Raw genomic sequence first — 15,959 nt, forward strand, 5'->3', positions numbered from 1 at the left:
CACGCGCCACTTGTCACCTCCCGCCGCGTTGGGCGCGGCCCCCGCGCCCCCCCTCCCCCGGCACGGACGGACGGACGGACGGACGGACTGGATTTTTTAGGACCCGCAGCTCGACCTCGGCACGCCGGCGAGCTGCCAGCTGGGCTGCCCCGCAGCAGCTGCGTGCGAGGGCGAAAGTCGGACGGAAGCGGCTAAAAAAAAAATAATAAACCACCAACCCCCAGGCCGCGGCCGCGCCTCCGGCCGCCACCGGGCAACGGCCGCCAGGGACCCCCGTCCGCCCGCCCACCCGGCGGGCTCCCCCGGCGGCCGCGCCCCAGCCAATGGGGAGCGGGCTCGGCGGGAGCGCTGACGTCCTGCGCCGCCCCGCCCCATCCCGACCGGTGCCGGACGCAGCCGGAGACTCCCGAGCTCTCCCCCCCTCCCCGCCCCGCCGCCCTTGTTCCTCGGGCGGGGACTCGCTTCCTTTCCCGACTCCCCCTTCCCACCCTCCTCCTCCCAGTCAAGATGGAGGACGGCGGTTGCTGCGGCCACCGGCACCACGGCGGCTAGCGCAGCTGCTGCTCCTCCGGCTCGCTCCTCGCTCGCTCAAAAAAAAAAAAAAAAAAAAAAAAAAAAAAAAGGCTGGAAACGTTCCTTCTTTCTCCGCCCACCGGCTGCTGGCTGCGCGGACTGCTGGCCCTCCCCATGCCGTCGTCGTCGTCGTCGCCCTCCTCCTCCTCCTCCTCCTCCCGCGATTGTCTGCGCTCCGGCTGCCGTCCGCCCGCCCGCCCTGACTCCCTGCATGCACACGCCGCCTCCTAGGTGGCTGCGGGGGGTGGGCGCTCCCGGAGCTGCCATTCCGCACATACCTTCATGTCCCTGCGCTCGCTGTGGCCGCTCGCCGCCGCCCCGCATCGCTCACCCGCTCCGGCTGCCGCCCTAACGGCCGCTCCCGCCCGGAGGTGAAGCCGGGAGCCGCGGAGGGGGCGGTGGAGTTGGCGGTGGGTCTCGCCCGGAGGAGTCGCCGCCGCACGCAGCAGCCATGAGCAGCGCCGCTACCGCCACCTCCGCCGCCGCCGCCGCCACCACGGCCGGCAGCGGCGCGGGGGAAGGGGCCGAGGAGGCGGCCAAGGACTCGGCGGACATCGCGGCGTTCTTCCGATCCGGTGAGTGCGGCCCCGTCCCGGGGGGGGGGGGGAGGGAGGAAGGGGCAGCGGCGAGGCCGCGGCTGGAGGTGGCGGCGAAAGGTAGAGGGAAGCGACGCCTTCCTCCCGGAGCTGGGAGAGGGGGCGAGGGCAGCCGGCTTTGTCAGGTGGCCCGGGGGAAGGTTCGCCCTCGTCGGCGGGGCCGCCTCGGCAGTGCCCGTCCGTACGGGGTGCCGCCGCGCTTCCTCGGGGAGGCGGCGGTGCGGGGCCCGGCCCGCGCGGGGGCGGCCTGGCCGGGCGGCAGCGGGGAAGAAAGCCGAGCCCCCTCGTCCCGTGCCGGGGGGCAGCGGGGCTTCGTCTCGGGCCCAGCAACTTGCTGGCGCTGCTGCGGGCGGGACGCCACCCTTGTCGGCAGAAACCAGGCGTGAAAACGGGTGCGGCGGGCGGCCCGGCCCGGCCGGGGCGGGTGCGGAGGCTGGGTGCTGCCCCGAGGCGGTGTCGCCGGTGACAGGTGCGACTCTCCCTCCGATGCCGGCCCGATAACGGGCGTGTTACAGGGGCTGGGTGGCATCACCTGGCACCGGGCGGACCCGGTCGCGCCGGGGGCTGCGCGGCGGGACGCGGGCGGAGGAGCCGCCGCGGGTCCGGGCAGCCCTCGGTGTCGGAGCGGTGGAGAGGGTGAGCGGGGACAGGGGAGCGGCGCGCCGCAGGGCTGCGGGGAGCGGGCTGCGCTTGGCCGGGGCCCCCCGGGGAGGCAGGCGGGCAGGCAGGGATGACACCGCTATAAAAGGCAACGCGGCTTCGGTCGCGCTCCGCTGGTGCCGTGCTGCTGGGTGGCGGCCGAGGGCAGGGGTGGGAGAGGGCAGCGTTCACAGCGGGTGTTTATAGCGGGAAGGGGAAGAAAAAGACAAAAAGCAAAGCCCACGTTAAGGGGTGTCCCTGCCTCGGCTGAGGCGGGGCAGCAGCGGGGGCCGGGCGGCAGCGGCTCTCGGGCGCTGCCGGGCTGGGAAGCCAGGCTCGGTGCGGAGGCTCGGGAGGGGAAGGGGGGGAGCCTGTTGACAGGCTGCCGGGATAAAAAAAATGGAGGCGGCCTTCTCCCTCGGTGTTTACTCTAGGCGCGCAACCGGGCGGGGAGGGCGGCTGCCCCCGCCACCGAGACGTTGCCCCCCGGGGAATGGCGGCGGGGAGGGCAGGGCTGCCCGGGCCGCACGAACCGCCGGCGGCGGGGACGGAGCCCTGCCGGCAGCCGGGGCGGCGGCGGCTGAGCCTCCCTCCGGTGCCGGCTGCCCTCCCCCGAGCGGCGGAGGCGGCTCCTCCCCTCTCTCCGCTCCGCCGGCGGCTCCGCGCACCCCCCCCCCCCCCCCGGGCACCCCCGGCCGTCGCTCCCGGGCGGGGCGGCAGGGCTGGGCACTTGCTCCGTTTGGATGCCTAAAAAGGAGCGGCGAGCGAGGAAAATGCAGACTCACCGCTGGAAAGATGAGGGGGATTGCCGATTTCCTGTGTAAAAAATAATGATGGCAGTAGTAATAATAATAATAATAGTAAAAAGCTGTGTTAACTGGGTTTTTAAGGGAAGTCCGTGAGGGAAGTGGGAAATGGCATAATCAGTGCTGATCGTGGTCAGGGCTTGCTGTTGAATGTGTTTAATTTAATGAGGGTGAAGGAGGAGGTGTGATTTGCAGCAGGCATCCCTGAAGCAGGTTCAGAGCTGCGTTTGCTTGGACAGGCGGTCTGAACAGGGGACTGCATCCCCTCTGAAGGACCTGATGCTCCCTCAGAAACCTGTTTCACATGACAGCTATGAGTGCGAAACTCCTCGTCTAGGCAAGGTGCGGGCCTTGGTGGGTTTTGTCATGGAAGAAGGACTGAGCTTTGTCATTCTCAGAAAAAAAATCCCGTTGAAAGCAAAATGACAGATTACAACAGTAGACTTACAGTCTGCCTGGTGTAGTTACAAATGGGTACATGTGTAGTAATCTTGCAGTTTTGGAAGACCCTGCCAGCTGTATTAATAGTCAACTTCCACATTTGTGTGTGGGCAGAGGGATGACACAGACTTGATAAGCTTCTAAGTGGTGCAGTGATGACTTCTGATACTGATAACTTCTGATAACGGGGAAGTTGCACTGAGCTTAGTCTTGCAGCAACCAAAAAGCTTAAAGCAGTAGAAGGACGTGTCAAATGCTTATCAAAAAACTCTTAGAGCGTATTTAACAACTGGCATTCCCATTTCTGTATTTACATGTGGGGGTTATCTGGTTCAGCCTGGGCTGTGACATATGCTGGAAAATGTTCTGGCATCTCTTGGGGGTGTTCGGTATTGGGAAGAGCTCTTTAAACTCCGCCTGTGTACGTGATACACTCTTTTATAAGGAAAGGGTCTATTAAGAGATCTCTGGTGCTTCCCTTTGTTTGAACAGGAGGCACAGTTTTTTTCAGTGAGACACAATGGACACAGCGATCAATGAACAAGCTAAAAACTTTGTTTAGTGTACCTGGGAGCAGACAAACTATTTTTCTCTTTACAGTGTTTACAATGACAAATGCTTCCTTTTTCCTGTCACTTGCAGAGAATGTCAGCGAAGCTGTAGCTGGTACTTAAAAGAGAAATGAGTAAAAATGTTACAGTGTTTTCCAGGAGGAAAAAAAAAAAGACAACAAAACCCACCTGAACAATCAGTTCTAATCTTAGGTTAGTTAAATTGGTCAGTTAAGCTGCCAGTGGGGTTATTGGCTTTCCTCCTGTCCTTTTGTAAGACTAAGCCTGAAGTAGAATTAAAGTAGCCTAAACAATGGAGTTTCATTATTTGGAAGATGTTTTGTTAGGATATTGAACACCAACTAGGTTCACATCACTTGAAATGTGTATGTTTCCAGTTTTCACTTTGGTTATGTAAATGTAAACTCACTCTGAGTTACTGTGGAAATAAGTTGCAATTGAAATGTGGAGAAAGCAGCTGAACTAGAAGTGAGGTAGTAGCATGAAAACAGAAAGATTGTGTGTCTTGAATTAAAATGAGGAATCCCTTTATCAGAATTGGAAGAAATTGTGGCAGCTTACTTTCTGTTATCTATTTGGTATCTAAATCTCATTATTTGAAGTTGAAAAGACAAGAACACCTTGTTAGATCGGTCACCTTCTTTGTGGCAGGATTAAGAGTAAAACTGCTAAGAAGCAGAGTTGAGTGCCAAGCAAAGTGATTACGTTTTGACGGAGAAAACACAGTGGTTGTAGGAAGTGCCTTTCTGTCCTATATGTAAATTGGAGATCAGAGATTACTCTGTAAACTGACAGAAGGGATATGTTTTGAGCTGAAGATGTATAGACAAGCATCCCTTTTTTTCTTATTAAAAAGTGCACTGGTGTGACTTGAAAGGACTAATAAAGTCTCTTAGAATTATGGAAAAACAGACTATTACTGTATGAAAACCCAGTGGCGCAGAGTGTAAGTGACTGGGTAGAGGGGTGTTAATACATGTGTTAAGTATACAAGATCTATTCTGTATGAAAAGGTATTAAGATAAAAATTTTCAAAATATATTCTAAGTTTCAACTTAAAATCCTATGTATTCTGAAGGGCTGAAAACGGATAACATGAGCAAAGTTGAATTTGAGGGACTGCCATCAAGTCATGGCTTACAGGGCAGTAGCCATACAGAGGCTTTGTTTGGTGGTTGTTCTTTTGTTGTTGTTGCTTAAATCTTCATCTTTGCAGCTTTGAGTCCTCGATACTTTGGGAAGGGGACTGTGTCAACTGATACCTTTAGGATGCAAGAATGAGGGCTGTCTGTTAAGTTTAAATCATGCTATTATAACAGTGTCCTCCAACCAAAGAATTTTTGCTAGTTGATGTTAATGAATTTTGGGTTTGAGCATAAAGAACAAAAATTTTTCATCTAAGTAAAAGAGATATTGATTGTACATTTTGTAATTAAACTTACCTTTCTGGGATGATGGAGAAATCTGTGAATACCAAAGGATGCAGAGAAAAAGGCTTGTAAGCACTTCAGTCAACTCCTGGCTGGACAGTGTAGCAAGTGCCTTTATAAATGACTCTAAGTCTCAGTGGGGAAGAAAAACCCCCAAGTTATTAGCCGATAACTCTTCACAGTTTTGTGATGAAAGCGGATGTAGTTATTTCCTGTAAGATACATTCACTGTGAGTGGCTTCTGCAAACCGTGCAATAGCTTCATTCATGTACGGACAAATGATACAGTTTTCAAAGCCATTGAGGGGATTCATGTCGTCACCACCTGTTTATTAGAACACTTGCCACGTTTCCAGAAGGAGCAAAATATGCATACTGAGTATGGGGCAGGGACCTTTTGGAGAGACAGAAATGGCAAAACAAAGGAAAACCGAGAGGCCCTGGAAGTCTTGTCACTAGGGTGAATAACTACCCAAGCTTTGCCAGGTCAAATCCGAATATAACTGTTAGTTGCACTTCATCACTTGATCTGGAAAAACAAAAAGGTGGAGGGTTTTCCATCTAAAAATGAATCTATGCAGGTGGCAGCGGTGCTCTCTCAGCAGGAGGAGTAAGTCTGTAAGATGAAAGTGGGTCTGGAGGAGAAGGGTGTCCCAAGTCGAGTTCGGTGTGCCACCTCTCCCGAGGTGAAGTCAGAGAACAGGCTGGTAGCCAGAATAGCTTTGAATAGCACCTGGTTCTAACATTGTACATTTACTCTTTCCTGCTTGTGTATGTGCTTCCTAATGTAAGCTTAATGATAAGAGAATTTAAAACTTTGTTTTGAGATATATGTAGGTACCAAAATGTCCGTGTGAGTATTTTAGGAAAATGGGATGCTGAAATCTATTGTGATTGTGGACATGTAGTTGAAGACTTCTACAAGTACTAGTGATTTGAGACTTGGATCAATCTGGGCTCAACCAAGTCTGCCTATAGCAGCCTAGGCTGATAATTGCTTGAGTAGCTGAGACCATATAGGAAGTATTAATGAGTATCATGAAAATATGATTATTTTTTTCCTCTTAAATAATGATCATGTGGTTTGGTTAGGTTTCATGAATATCACTTAATAAATAATACTGTAAAGATAAAAAACAAAAGATTTATTCAGAAATATGGTATTTCAATTTTACAGGGAGGACCTATGTTTTGCTTCTTCCTGATCATATTGTTTTATGTACTGTTGCCTTGTTTGCTTTACATTAGTGTCGTGTGTGATAGTGGCTGGGAAAGTTGGCTGCCTGTAGTAGACAACATTAAAAATGCTAGCGTAGCAGAGAAGGTCTCCTAGGAAGAACGGAAGAAAAGAGAGGGGGAGGGGAAAGATTATATGGAAAAGAAAAAGCAAGCATACTATTAAAAGGCAGCAAACTCTTTCATGAATACTATTACTAAAAAACATGCTAGCTTTTAGATTGTAGGCAAAATAGCTTTCATGTTAGGCATCAAATGTGAAAAACAAGCCCAATTTTCAGCTAAATCCACGGAGCAGAACACATGATGTATAAAGTTAAGATAGTGCCGTTCTAAGAAGGTTCATCCATCTCCTGACGATACGTAGTAGCTAACTTACAGAGAAGGTAGTCAGAGCTATGGTTGTGTGGCTTACTTGGCGTGGCAGTTGGAGTAGCTGCAGAGTAGTGACAAATGTCTAACAAAAATAATTTTAACAGTGAAGCCAGAAGTGAAGTGTTGGCAGGCAGCACTGGTGGTACCCCACATGGTATCTTCATGCTGTCCTCTGCAAGTATTGATTCTTGGCCCTGTGGCTGTCAGGAGCTGAGGTGTGTTTGGGGGTTGTAAGAAGTGGTGAGCATGCAGAGAATGTAAAATATGAAGCAAGTTGGCCATTCTTTCATGCAGCTTAGAGTGACAACAGCATTTGTATTAAAAGAAATAAAAAAAATTTAAGATTTTGTGTCTGCTTTTCAAGAATCTGTTACTTTTTCCTTTACTGAGTTGCTTTAGTTAGTGAGAAGGTTGTAGCAGCGTTGCTGTCATTAGTACTGGTTGACCCAGGCTGAAAAAGAAGTGGGTCGTTTTGCAGAGTTTTGAATCCAGTTGCAGCAGCATCCATTTTAATAAGATGGTTAAAGTGTGTGTGTGGGAAAAATGATGTTTTGAAAAACACCATAGAGAAACATCACAACTCGATAGTTGCTGATGTGTGGTATCCAGAACAAAAATAACTACAGAAACAATGAAGTTACAATGGAGAAGTTACTCTGGGAATAGTGTTGTTGGATTGACGTTTCCTGGAACAATGAAGACGAGGACAGAGCACTTCAGTGTGAAATGCAGCAGCTGTTGTGCTTAGTGTGGAGCAGCCAAACTCCACTAGGGATAGCGAAGGGTAGAGGAAGTTAGAGGTTAGGGTGTGTTTGAAAGAGTTGGAGGCAGAAGTCATGAATATTTCTAAGAGGGGACAGAGAATTACCTGTAACATCTGTGATAGCTGACAGTTGATAAACGAAATGCATGTTTGGAATCGAAGGTAAATGGGAGTTAGAGAAAAGCCAGGCCCATTCTTGAGAGGAGTACGTTTGAGCTGGCATGAAGTGCTGATGTGCTCAGAAAGGAGCTGACAGAATTAGGAAGAGACTTGGTGCAGCTGAGGCTTTCAGTAATTGCAGAGCTTGGTCACTGTGTAGTCAAGGTGGGTAGTAAATGTTTCTTAAAGAAGTGGTTTCTCTCCAGTTAAGTGTGTCCCACAGCAATGTAGCAGAAACAAGTATGAAACGTCAACCTGAAATTTCACATAGCTTCCAAAAGCTTTTCAATGTAAAATGACCATCTAGGTAAATGAAATCTGAACAAAGACTGGAAAGACTTTCCTACCCCAATACAAAGAGAAAATATTAATGTTGCTCTACTCTTTTTTCACTTAAAAATTTAAAAAAAAATTCTAATGTCAACAAATGGGCCTGTTTAGATGCAGACTATTAGGTCAGTTTATTAATAGGGTGAAACTGCATTGTGATTTTGGTCTGCAGCTTGAAGAAAGAGGTGAGATCACTGGAGTAGCTGTTTGTGGTCAGCAAGTGTTAAAATAGGAAAGACACATTGAAACTTTGGAAATGCACTGGTGGTTGAGGGATATTCTTCTGAAAGTGGGCGATGATTTTAATGAGAACAAAGGAAACTAATTTTTCTGTTTGCCAGTGAGAACCAAGTCTAATCTTAAAAAGAAAAGAAAAAAGGCTACTGGGTAAAATAAAAAAAATAATGAAGGTCATAGCAGGCTATTTTAAATCTAATGACTGAAACGGTTACATCTACTTGGTTGCTCTCAAAGAAATTTGCTTGATTTGGAGAAGGTTCTTTGTTTAACTTAATGTTTTTCTTGGTGCAGCAAAATCAAAAAGTAGACTACTGGTGAAGTAATACTCATGATCTGCAAAGCTGAGTCATATTCCTTCAGGAAGGATACTGCTGTTTTGAGAAAACAGATCACTTACCCAGTAGTGAGGAGGAGGAATTGAAATGACAAGGAACAACTCAAGTGCTTTTGGCAGTAGACACTACAGTACCTTAAAGCATCCGATTTTCAGCCTCTAGAGTAGGTTGTTCTATTGATATACAAAGAGGAGGGTCATAAATGAGTTGTGTCCACAAAGTTTCACCAAACAGTCTGAGTGACAAGAGCCTGTAGACTCTGCTTTAAAGATACAGAGCCCTTTCCAGTGGCTTCTCTACCAAATAGATGCTCTAACTCATCAGAAACTGGAGCTGTTGATCCCAGCCTCTTGTGGTTACACAGAGGAGGAGAAGGTAGCCTAATTGTCTTTAGGCATTTGTTTAAAAAATAGGGTTGTTTTCCAAGGTAGTTGAGTGGAGTCTTCTCAAATGGTTTAGTCAATTTTTTTTCATCTCCTGTGTCACTGTTACTGCCGTGCATAAGTGGCAGTAGCACTGGTTAATTAAAAACACTGCAAATATCTGACAGGTTTTCCTACTGAGCAGTGCTCAACTGTGCATCTTGCTGGTACTTTGAATGTGATGTTTTGTAACCTGGACCTTACTGAAAAACTGAAATCAGTATTACTGTTTTGTCATTGTTTTGCTGTTTTTGGGGGGTTTTGTTTGTTGTTTTTTTTCTTAAGAGGAAAAAAGGACCTTTTCAAGGAGATAAGAAAATTACTTTAGAACTTTTTTTTTGTCTCTCAAGGCCTAAGATGGTAAGGAAGCAAGATGTAAATGATAGGAAGAAAAGTGTAAGCTTCCAGCACTCAAAATATGCCAGCAGTTTGCTTTGTCTGGTATGTTTTATAGTATAGTATTTCGGCAGGGTGCTTAGATAATTCCTTCAAATCTGTGTAAGACTCAGGTTAACATTATCAGCTTGTGTAACAGAGTCAGAACATGAGGCTGAGATTCAGAAAGGTTTGTTTTACCAGCGTGCATGGGGATATATGTGTGCATGTATACGCTGTCAAACTAAATATTCTGTGTAGCTTAGAAAACTGAGTTTGCATGATGAATCTTTTTAACAAAAAGTTGGTGAAAGTATTCTGGGCGGCAGGCACCGGACAGGGCTATTGTGAGTAATCCCGATGTGTTCTAGTCATCTGTGAAACTACCCAGAGCTTAATTACTCATGTTTCCTTGTACTCTTCGTGCATGTATGAGCAGTAATAGTTATTCGTGAGGTGTCTGCAGACTGTGTAAACAACCAGTAGTGATTTTTGCGGTTAGCTTCATACATAACTGTTTAGCAATTAGAGGCCGAGGGTCTGGGGTCATAGTGAAGTGAGATTTTATAAGTGCTAAAAATGAACAGGGAAATACACTGCAGCCAGTAGGGCTCACGAGGACATGTTAAATACCTACTTGTTTTTATGTAGTCTGTACCTCACTTCTTGTATAAAACAGTGGATTAAAATCCAAACCCTTTAGATTTTTATACTGAATTCCTGTATTTTTGTGCATCAGTGAAACCTGCAGCCTTATGAGATGCTTTGTCAAGGCATTTGGTCAAAGGCTTTTCACTAAGCTTTGTGATAGTCACGTAGCTGGTAAATAACTTTGAGGCCATCAGCCAATGAGAAATGTTACTGCTGAGATTTATTGAAAAAAAGAAAAGTCTGGAATGTTGAAGTCTTGGGGACTGCTTGTTTTCAGAGCCCAAGCAGATGTTAAAATTTGGGATGAAATGAGGTGACATTTCTTAAAACTTGGCCCAGATGATAAAGGGAGGATACATCAAGAACAGCAGGAGAATTAATACATCAAGAACATCCCAAAAGTGAGTTAGAATAAATGGAGTGTTTAAATACTAAATATTACTTGGCTAACCTCTTATGCTACACAATGGACTTTGCAGTACCCATTGTGTAGACTTGGCTGTACACTATTGGATATAATTTTCTACCAGCATTAAGGTAGTAAGTCCTTCACTTTCCAAATGTTTATCATGCCATTAACTTTTGAACATGTTGGGTTATGCAGCATTGAGTGCAAAGATGATATCATTTTCTGAGATCATAAAAATGCTCCACCCTCTTCTAAAAAATTTAGGCTAAGGTTGAAATATCTTGGCCTTTTGTAATTCTTCTAGAATTAGAGGAATAGATATCTGCAGCTGAAAGCACAGAAGAAAGGTAGAAAGCTGTCAGCAAATGAAGGTGAATTGAAATACAAGTTGACTGGATTGTCCTATTCTACGCAAAAGCTGATAGTATGTAGTGCGGTAAAGGTCAGACTTAAGAAGATGTCAAACCCCATCTTTAGAGGCCTCCTTCTGTCTGTTACTATAGGGAAATAAAATAGGATATGATTTCTCTGCTAAAGAAACTGAACAGCCATGATTTTTGTTTTTTAAAAAATAAAGATTTAATCTCTAAGCTTTTATCCCTGTCTTCATTTATTTATTTGCTTTATTGATGTTGGTTAGCAAGTCCATTTTGGTTGCATAGTGCACATCAAGTTGGTCCTAAAAGAATGGAAATGGGACAGTTACAGCAGTAGCTTATGCTTTTGCTTTGCACCCCTTAAAGTCATACTTTGTGTGCCTCAAGTACTTGTTTTCCGCAGTTAAGGACAGTTGTTAGACTTGAACTTGCCATGGCTTGCAAAGTTCAAAGAGGAAATCAATGCTGTGCATTGCTTAACTGACAGGGGATTATGCGAGCCAGGTTTCTGTAAGGACAACAAAGGCAAGCCGAACTAAAATTTATTAGGACAGTGGCACCTTTTCAGATGGAAAGATCAGGTCAGCCATAATGGTTTATCTAGCAACTTGTTGATTGGCTTGTTAAAGCTTTATATTAAATAAATAAAAATTAAGTGACCAGCTTCTCCAAATGTAGTGGAAGGCTGTCTTTGGAAGGAAAACAAGGACGCTCACTTGACTAAACTTCTTGCCTCAGTGGCTGAGCAGAAAGTTACAAACCTGAACTTCATTTCTGTTCCCATTGTGGGAAAATTCTACTGTTTGTCTATTGAATTATCAAGGCAGCAGAGCCAAGTCAAGCCTGCTTATAAGAAAGTGACAAAATATGGTTTGGCTAGTGATGATCCTTGCAGAGGATAGACATGACATGCTGTTACCTGTCAGTGCAGAAAGGGCATTATCTTTTGTAGTACAATGCGAAGACTGGAGTCAAATTTGCTTATCCTTAACTCAGAACCAGGGTACAACTCAGCCAACAATAACTGCTCGGCGTGTGTGTGTGTTAACTTTTTTTTTAAGCTTGGAATCAGATGCATCCTTCCTTAGCCAAAGGGAAACATTTGAGAAGCTGTGACGCATTTACACAGATGAAGGAAGGAAATGTCCAAAAGAGTCAAAAGCTAAAAACAGATAAGTTTACTGAGTTGAACTCTGGGTGGGAATTGAAGAACTAAATATAAATCTAAATTTGAACCTTTGTGACTTACGTAACTGAGTAGTGTAACCCTTTCTGGTTTTGGGGGTTTTTTGTTTGCGTTAAACTTTATAGTGAACAACTTCAGGTGAAGACTTGTGTCAAGCCTTGTGAGGTGGCTTTCCGGTGCCTTAAATAGGCAGCACTAAGAAGTCTGACCATTCCTTGATGATTATTGTTATAGCACAGTTTAACTCCCTGGAAAAGTGGATGTGGGGTTTTTTGTTTGTTTTGAAGAGCTTCTCTGTGGAAATGGTATCTCCTGACTCTACTGAACAGAAGTTTTAAGCCAGTAGCTATTAGAACCAGTATCTGTGAGGTTAAAAAAAGGAGTAATTTTTTTTTCCCCAGCTTCTTCAAGAAGCAGTAAATTTGCCTCTGTCTGACCCAAATGTAAAAAGCGGTGATAACCTCAACATTTAAGAATTGATGTTTTGTTGTCCAAAAAGGTTTGCCTTCTGCCCTGCCACAAACCCCAGTTTGGAAGCTATCAGCTTTCCTTTGTGGTAAAGAAAAAATAAGCTTGTTGGAGTGTTTAAAATTTGTAATGGAAGAGAATATTGGAAAAACTCTTCATATGCGAGAGTGTTCTAGATTACTGTCCTTGGATGACAACAGTACTACCATGAAAATCAAGATAAGCAAATTTTCTTTCTTTCTCCCTGGAGCAACACTATACATTTTGGGGGGAACTGGGTGCAACCCACACAATACTGCTAACTAAAAACTGGTCTTTTCCAGTCTGGTGAAGTGGGTCCAGTGAAGTGAATCCCTGTGGTTTAGCATTTGCTGGCTGCCAGTGAAGAGCAGTTCTTTCATGATGCTATACCTAGTTCTAAGCTTTGCATTGGAGAGGTGAAATAAATATAGTTAATGCTTTGACCTTGTCAGAAAAACAAATGTTACTATTAAAACAGATGTATTTACAAATATAGTAAATGTAATAGGAAATTATGGGTAGAAATGGTAGCATTGATTAGATTAACTTCAAGCAGTAACTATCTTCCCCTCCACCCCCCGAAGATGGGAGAGTTATTTCTTGTATTTAATGCCTTCCCTTTTCTTACTATATTGTCTGCTGTGGAATGTTTGCTTGGCAGATGTATAAATAATTGTGCTCTTGTATGCTTTTTGTTTTTGTTTGGTTTTCCAGAGGAGCCTGAGAATGTTCAGAACAAGCTTGTGAAAACAGATTTGGTGTCTTTGATTACTAAAATAGTATTTGTTCCAAGCAGCAGTTTATCTGTTAAAGCGATGAACAGTTTGTAGCAAAATGACCTGACTACTTACAGTTGTGGGTATATACCAACATGCCAATTTAAACTTTGTATTTATGGAATATATTGTTATATAGCAAAGCGTGAGAACTACTAAAAATCTCATTTTTTCTAGCATAGGCTTTTGAAGTGGATTTGTCCATGTTGCTGTCCCCACTGTGTTAACCCACTGTCAGAAAGTTAAAGCTGTGAAAACCTTTTGAAAGACCAGTTGGTTAGCTGGGCAGCTACTTAATCTGTGATGTTTCTGCTTGTAGGCAGGTTCATGACATAGAATCTGAGCAGGACATGACTTGCAGGACGTGACTTGCAGTTCATGTCCACTGAGGCAACAAGAGTGGGTTCAAAGACCAAAAAGGTGCTGCTCTCCATAATGTTGTAGATGGCCTCTAGGCAGTGAAAAGGAAGTGATAAAGCCCTGCATTTGAGTGTGGGAAGGTAAGGATGGATATACCTTGATACTAAGGCAGAGCACTTGATGGGCAGCCTTTAAGTTGTCTGAGCTGCCTGAGCTCGGTTCCCTTCTGTGCATATGCTGCAGCTTTTGTGTGTGTTGATATAGCAGAGAATAACAGGAAGGTTTTTTGTGGTCTTGAGCAGCCAACATAGTATCCTAGGCTTTTTAATTTGTTTCTTTGTGGAGTGTTTTCAGCACTTGGGGTAGGAATCTCACTCCCACTTGTCTCCTTTGCTAATACTTTGTGTTCTGGCTCCTATTTTAACTACAGAGCTTCAGAGGTGGGGTACAAAACTGGCTAGTTTGGGTTCTCCTAGATTAATGAGACTTGCCTAGCCACAGGATAGGTGAGTGTTAGAGGAGGGATAGCCATCTTTTTCCAGAGTGGCTTTTTACTGTCTTAATTGTTGTCCTCACTTGCGTGATCCCTTCTTTTGTTCCTTTTCCTCAGTAAATAAGACGAAGGTCCAACAGACAATAAGCTTAATCACTAGGCATCAGTGTTCATCTCCACAGGAGGTCCATTATGTGTGCAGAGATAGGTAGGGGGTCCCATGGGAAAGCACTGCGTAGTTTGAGTGTTACAGCATGTGTGCTACACTGACAAATAAGGGTTGCACAGGCAGCCTTAATGCTGCATTACCTAGTTTTTGAGTGCTTTTTGTGGCAGCTTCAATCAAGCCTGGTCCTAGCTCAATTAAGTCATTGTTTAGTGTTTATGTAAAGTTTTCATTAAGTGCCTTGGTGGATAACAGTAGATGACATTGGTTTTACCTGACTGCACTGGATTACTGTGTTACATCAGAGTTATTTTGGGAGTAGAAATGCATTAATTCACTATATAATATTAAGTAAGGCAGATGTGTAAACTGCTTTATTACATAGACGTGTTGAGGAACGCATCTCTTCAAACACAAATTAAGTAACTTGGAGACTTTTTTTTTTTTGACAAACAACCCAAGTACACTCTACTGTTAAATTTCTTAGGGTTTGATTTGTGTCACTTGAGCATCACGTTAGTTCTGCCATGCTAATAAAAACTAAATGAAGCAAGATGTAAAAATTTTCAAATGTCAAGGAGGAAAAAGGAACCAAATGCTAAATTATCCTTTCATAAGCTTGTATATAATTAAGATCTAAAAAATAAAGTGTGTTCAGGTGAGGGAAGCTTTCCATAGCATGATAGGCTAGGTTTCACGTGCAAAGCCCGTATGGAAGAGTAGATGACACTGAAGGACTTAACTGGAAATACATATTGATAAGTGACCTAAGTTACTACACTATTTTTTTTGCCAGCTATGTGGACTGTATTAAGCATGCAAGTGGTAAAATTGCTGCTTTAATAAGAAGCTTTCTGAACTGAGCTGTCATGTAACCTCTGAGGAAGGACCCAAATGGAGATTAAGGGGTGCCTCTCCTCAGGGTAGGAAAGAATTATGTTGCTGTGTAAAAGCCACATTACTCCTGTTTTGTGGAATAGAAATTGGCTGAATATGTGAAATAACTGTTTCCATAGTAAGCTAAATCTCTTAATGCAATGAAATGGATTCCTTATTGAAAAGTGACTGGGAAGATAGCTAATTATCAGAGACAAAACAACCTTGTATCTCCGTAGTGGAGTCGTACGTCAAAGGTGACAAACATATGGAAATGTTAGAATTATATTTAAAACTTCAATATTCATTGGTTTTCAAGTCCTCTTGTTGGAGATTGGTTCTCTTAGCTTTTGAACAGCACACAGCATAAGGGCAGTATTACCATCCACATTAAAACCAAGAATGAATTAATTCTACTTAAGTGGCACATTTCTCATCTAAGCATCCATTCTTTTTGAAGAAAATTTGAGAATAAGGCCAGGATCCAAGTCAAAATTTGTGTTTCTGTTGTGCTGTTGATACCGTGGGGGAAGGCAGGGAGAAATGAGCAAAACAGTTGCTCGCGCTGGGGACCAGTTGAGCAATTTCTAACCAGTGAAGCAGGACTTCTGGGTGAGTTGTTGAGCATGTGGTAGTTGAAGTAGAGCTCTGGAGAATAAGCTTGGTTGTTCTTGTCTTGGTTCTGCCCAAATATATTCAAGTTCGGCACTGTATGAGATGTAGCCTTTGAGAAGGCAGCAATACTTGGCCTAGGGGCAGGCAGGAGCATATATAAGATGATGAAGGATGGAAGAGAAAATCGAGGAAGGAGAAGACAACTGACAGAATTCAGGGTGAGGATCAGTTTGCTTATAGAAATACTGGAAATCGCCACACTACCTACC

The 15,959-nt window shown here is 44.9% G+C and overlaps 1 protein-coding gene across 4 annotated transcripts in view; it reads left to right on the forward strand.

The window, feature by feature from the left end:
* The first annotated feature begins 903 nt into the window (after nt 1–903).
* The window catches only part of TRIO (trio Rho guanine nucleotide exchange factor), a 260,532-nt gene continuing 245,476 nt past the window's right edge, over nt 904–15,959 (forward strand). For all 4 annotated transcript variants that reach the window (XM_076330348.1, XM_076330349.1, XM_076330350.1 and 1 more), the window contains exon 1: nt 904–1,148. In XM_076330348.1, the coding sequence (XP_076186463.1) occupies nt 1,025–1,148 (124 nt within the window). In that variant the 5' untranslated portion in view covers nt 904–1,024. The remainder of the gene's footprint in view (nt 1,149–15,959) is intronic.

The sequence above is a fragment of the Aptenodytes patagonicus genome, chromosome 2, assembly GCF_965638725.1.
Source record: "Aptenodytes patagonicus chromosome 2, bAptPat1.pri.cur, whole genome shotgun sequence".
NCBI lineage: Eukaryota > Metazoa > Chordata > Aves > Sphenisciformes > Spheniscidae > Aptenodytes > Aptenodytes patagonicus.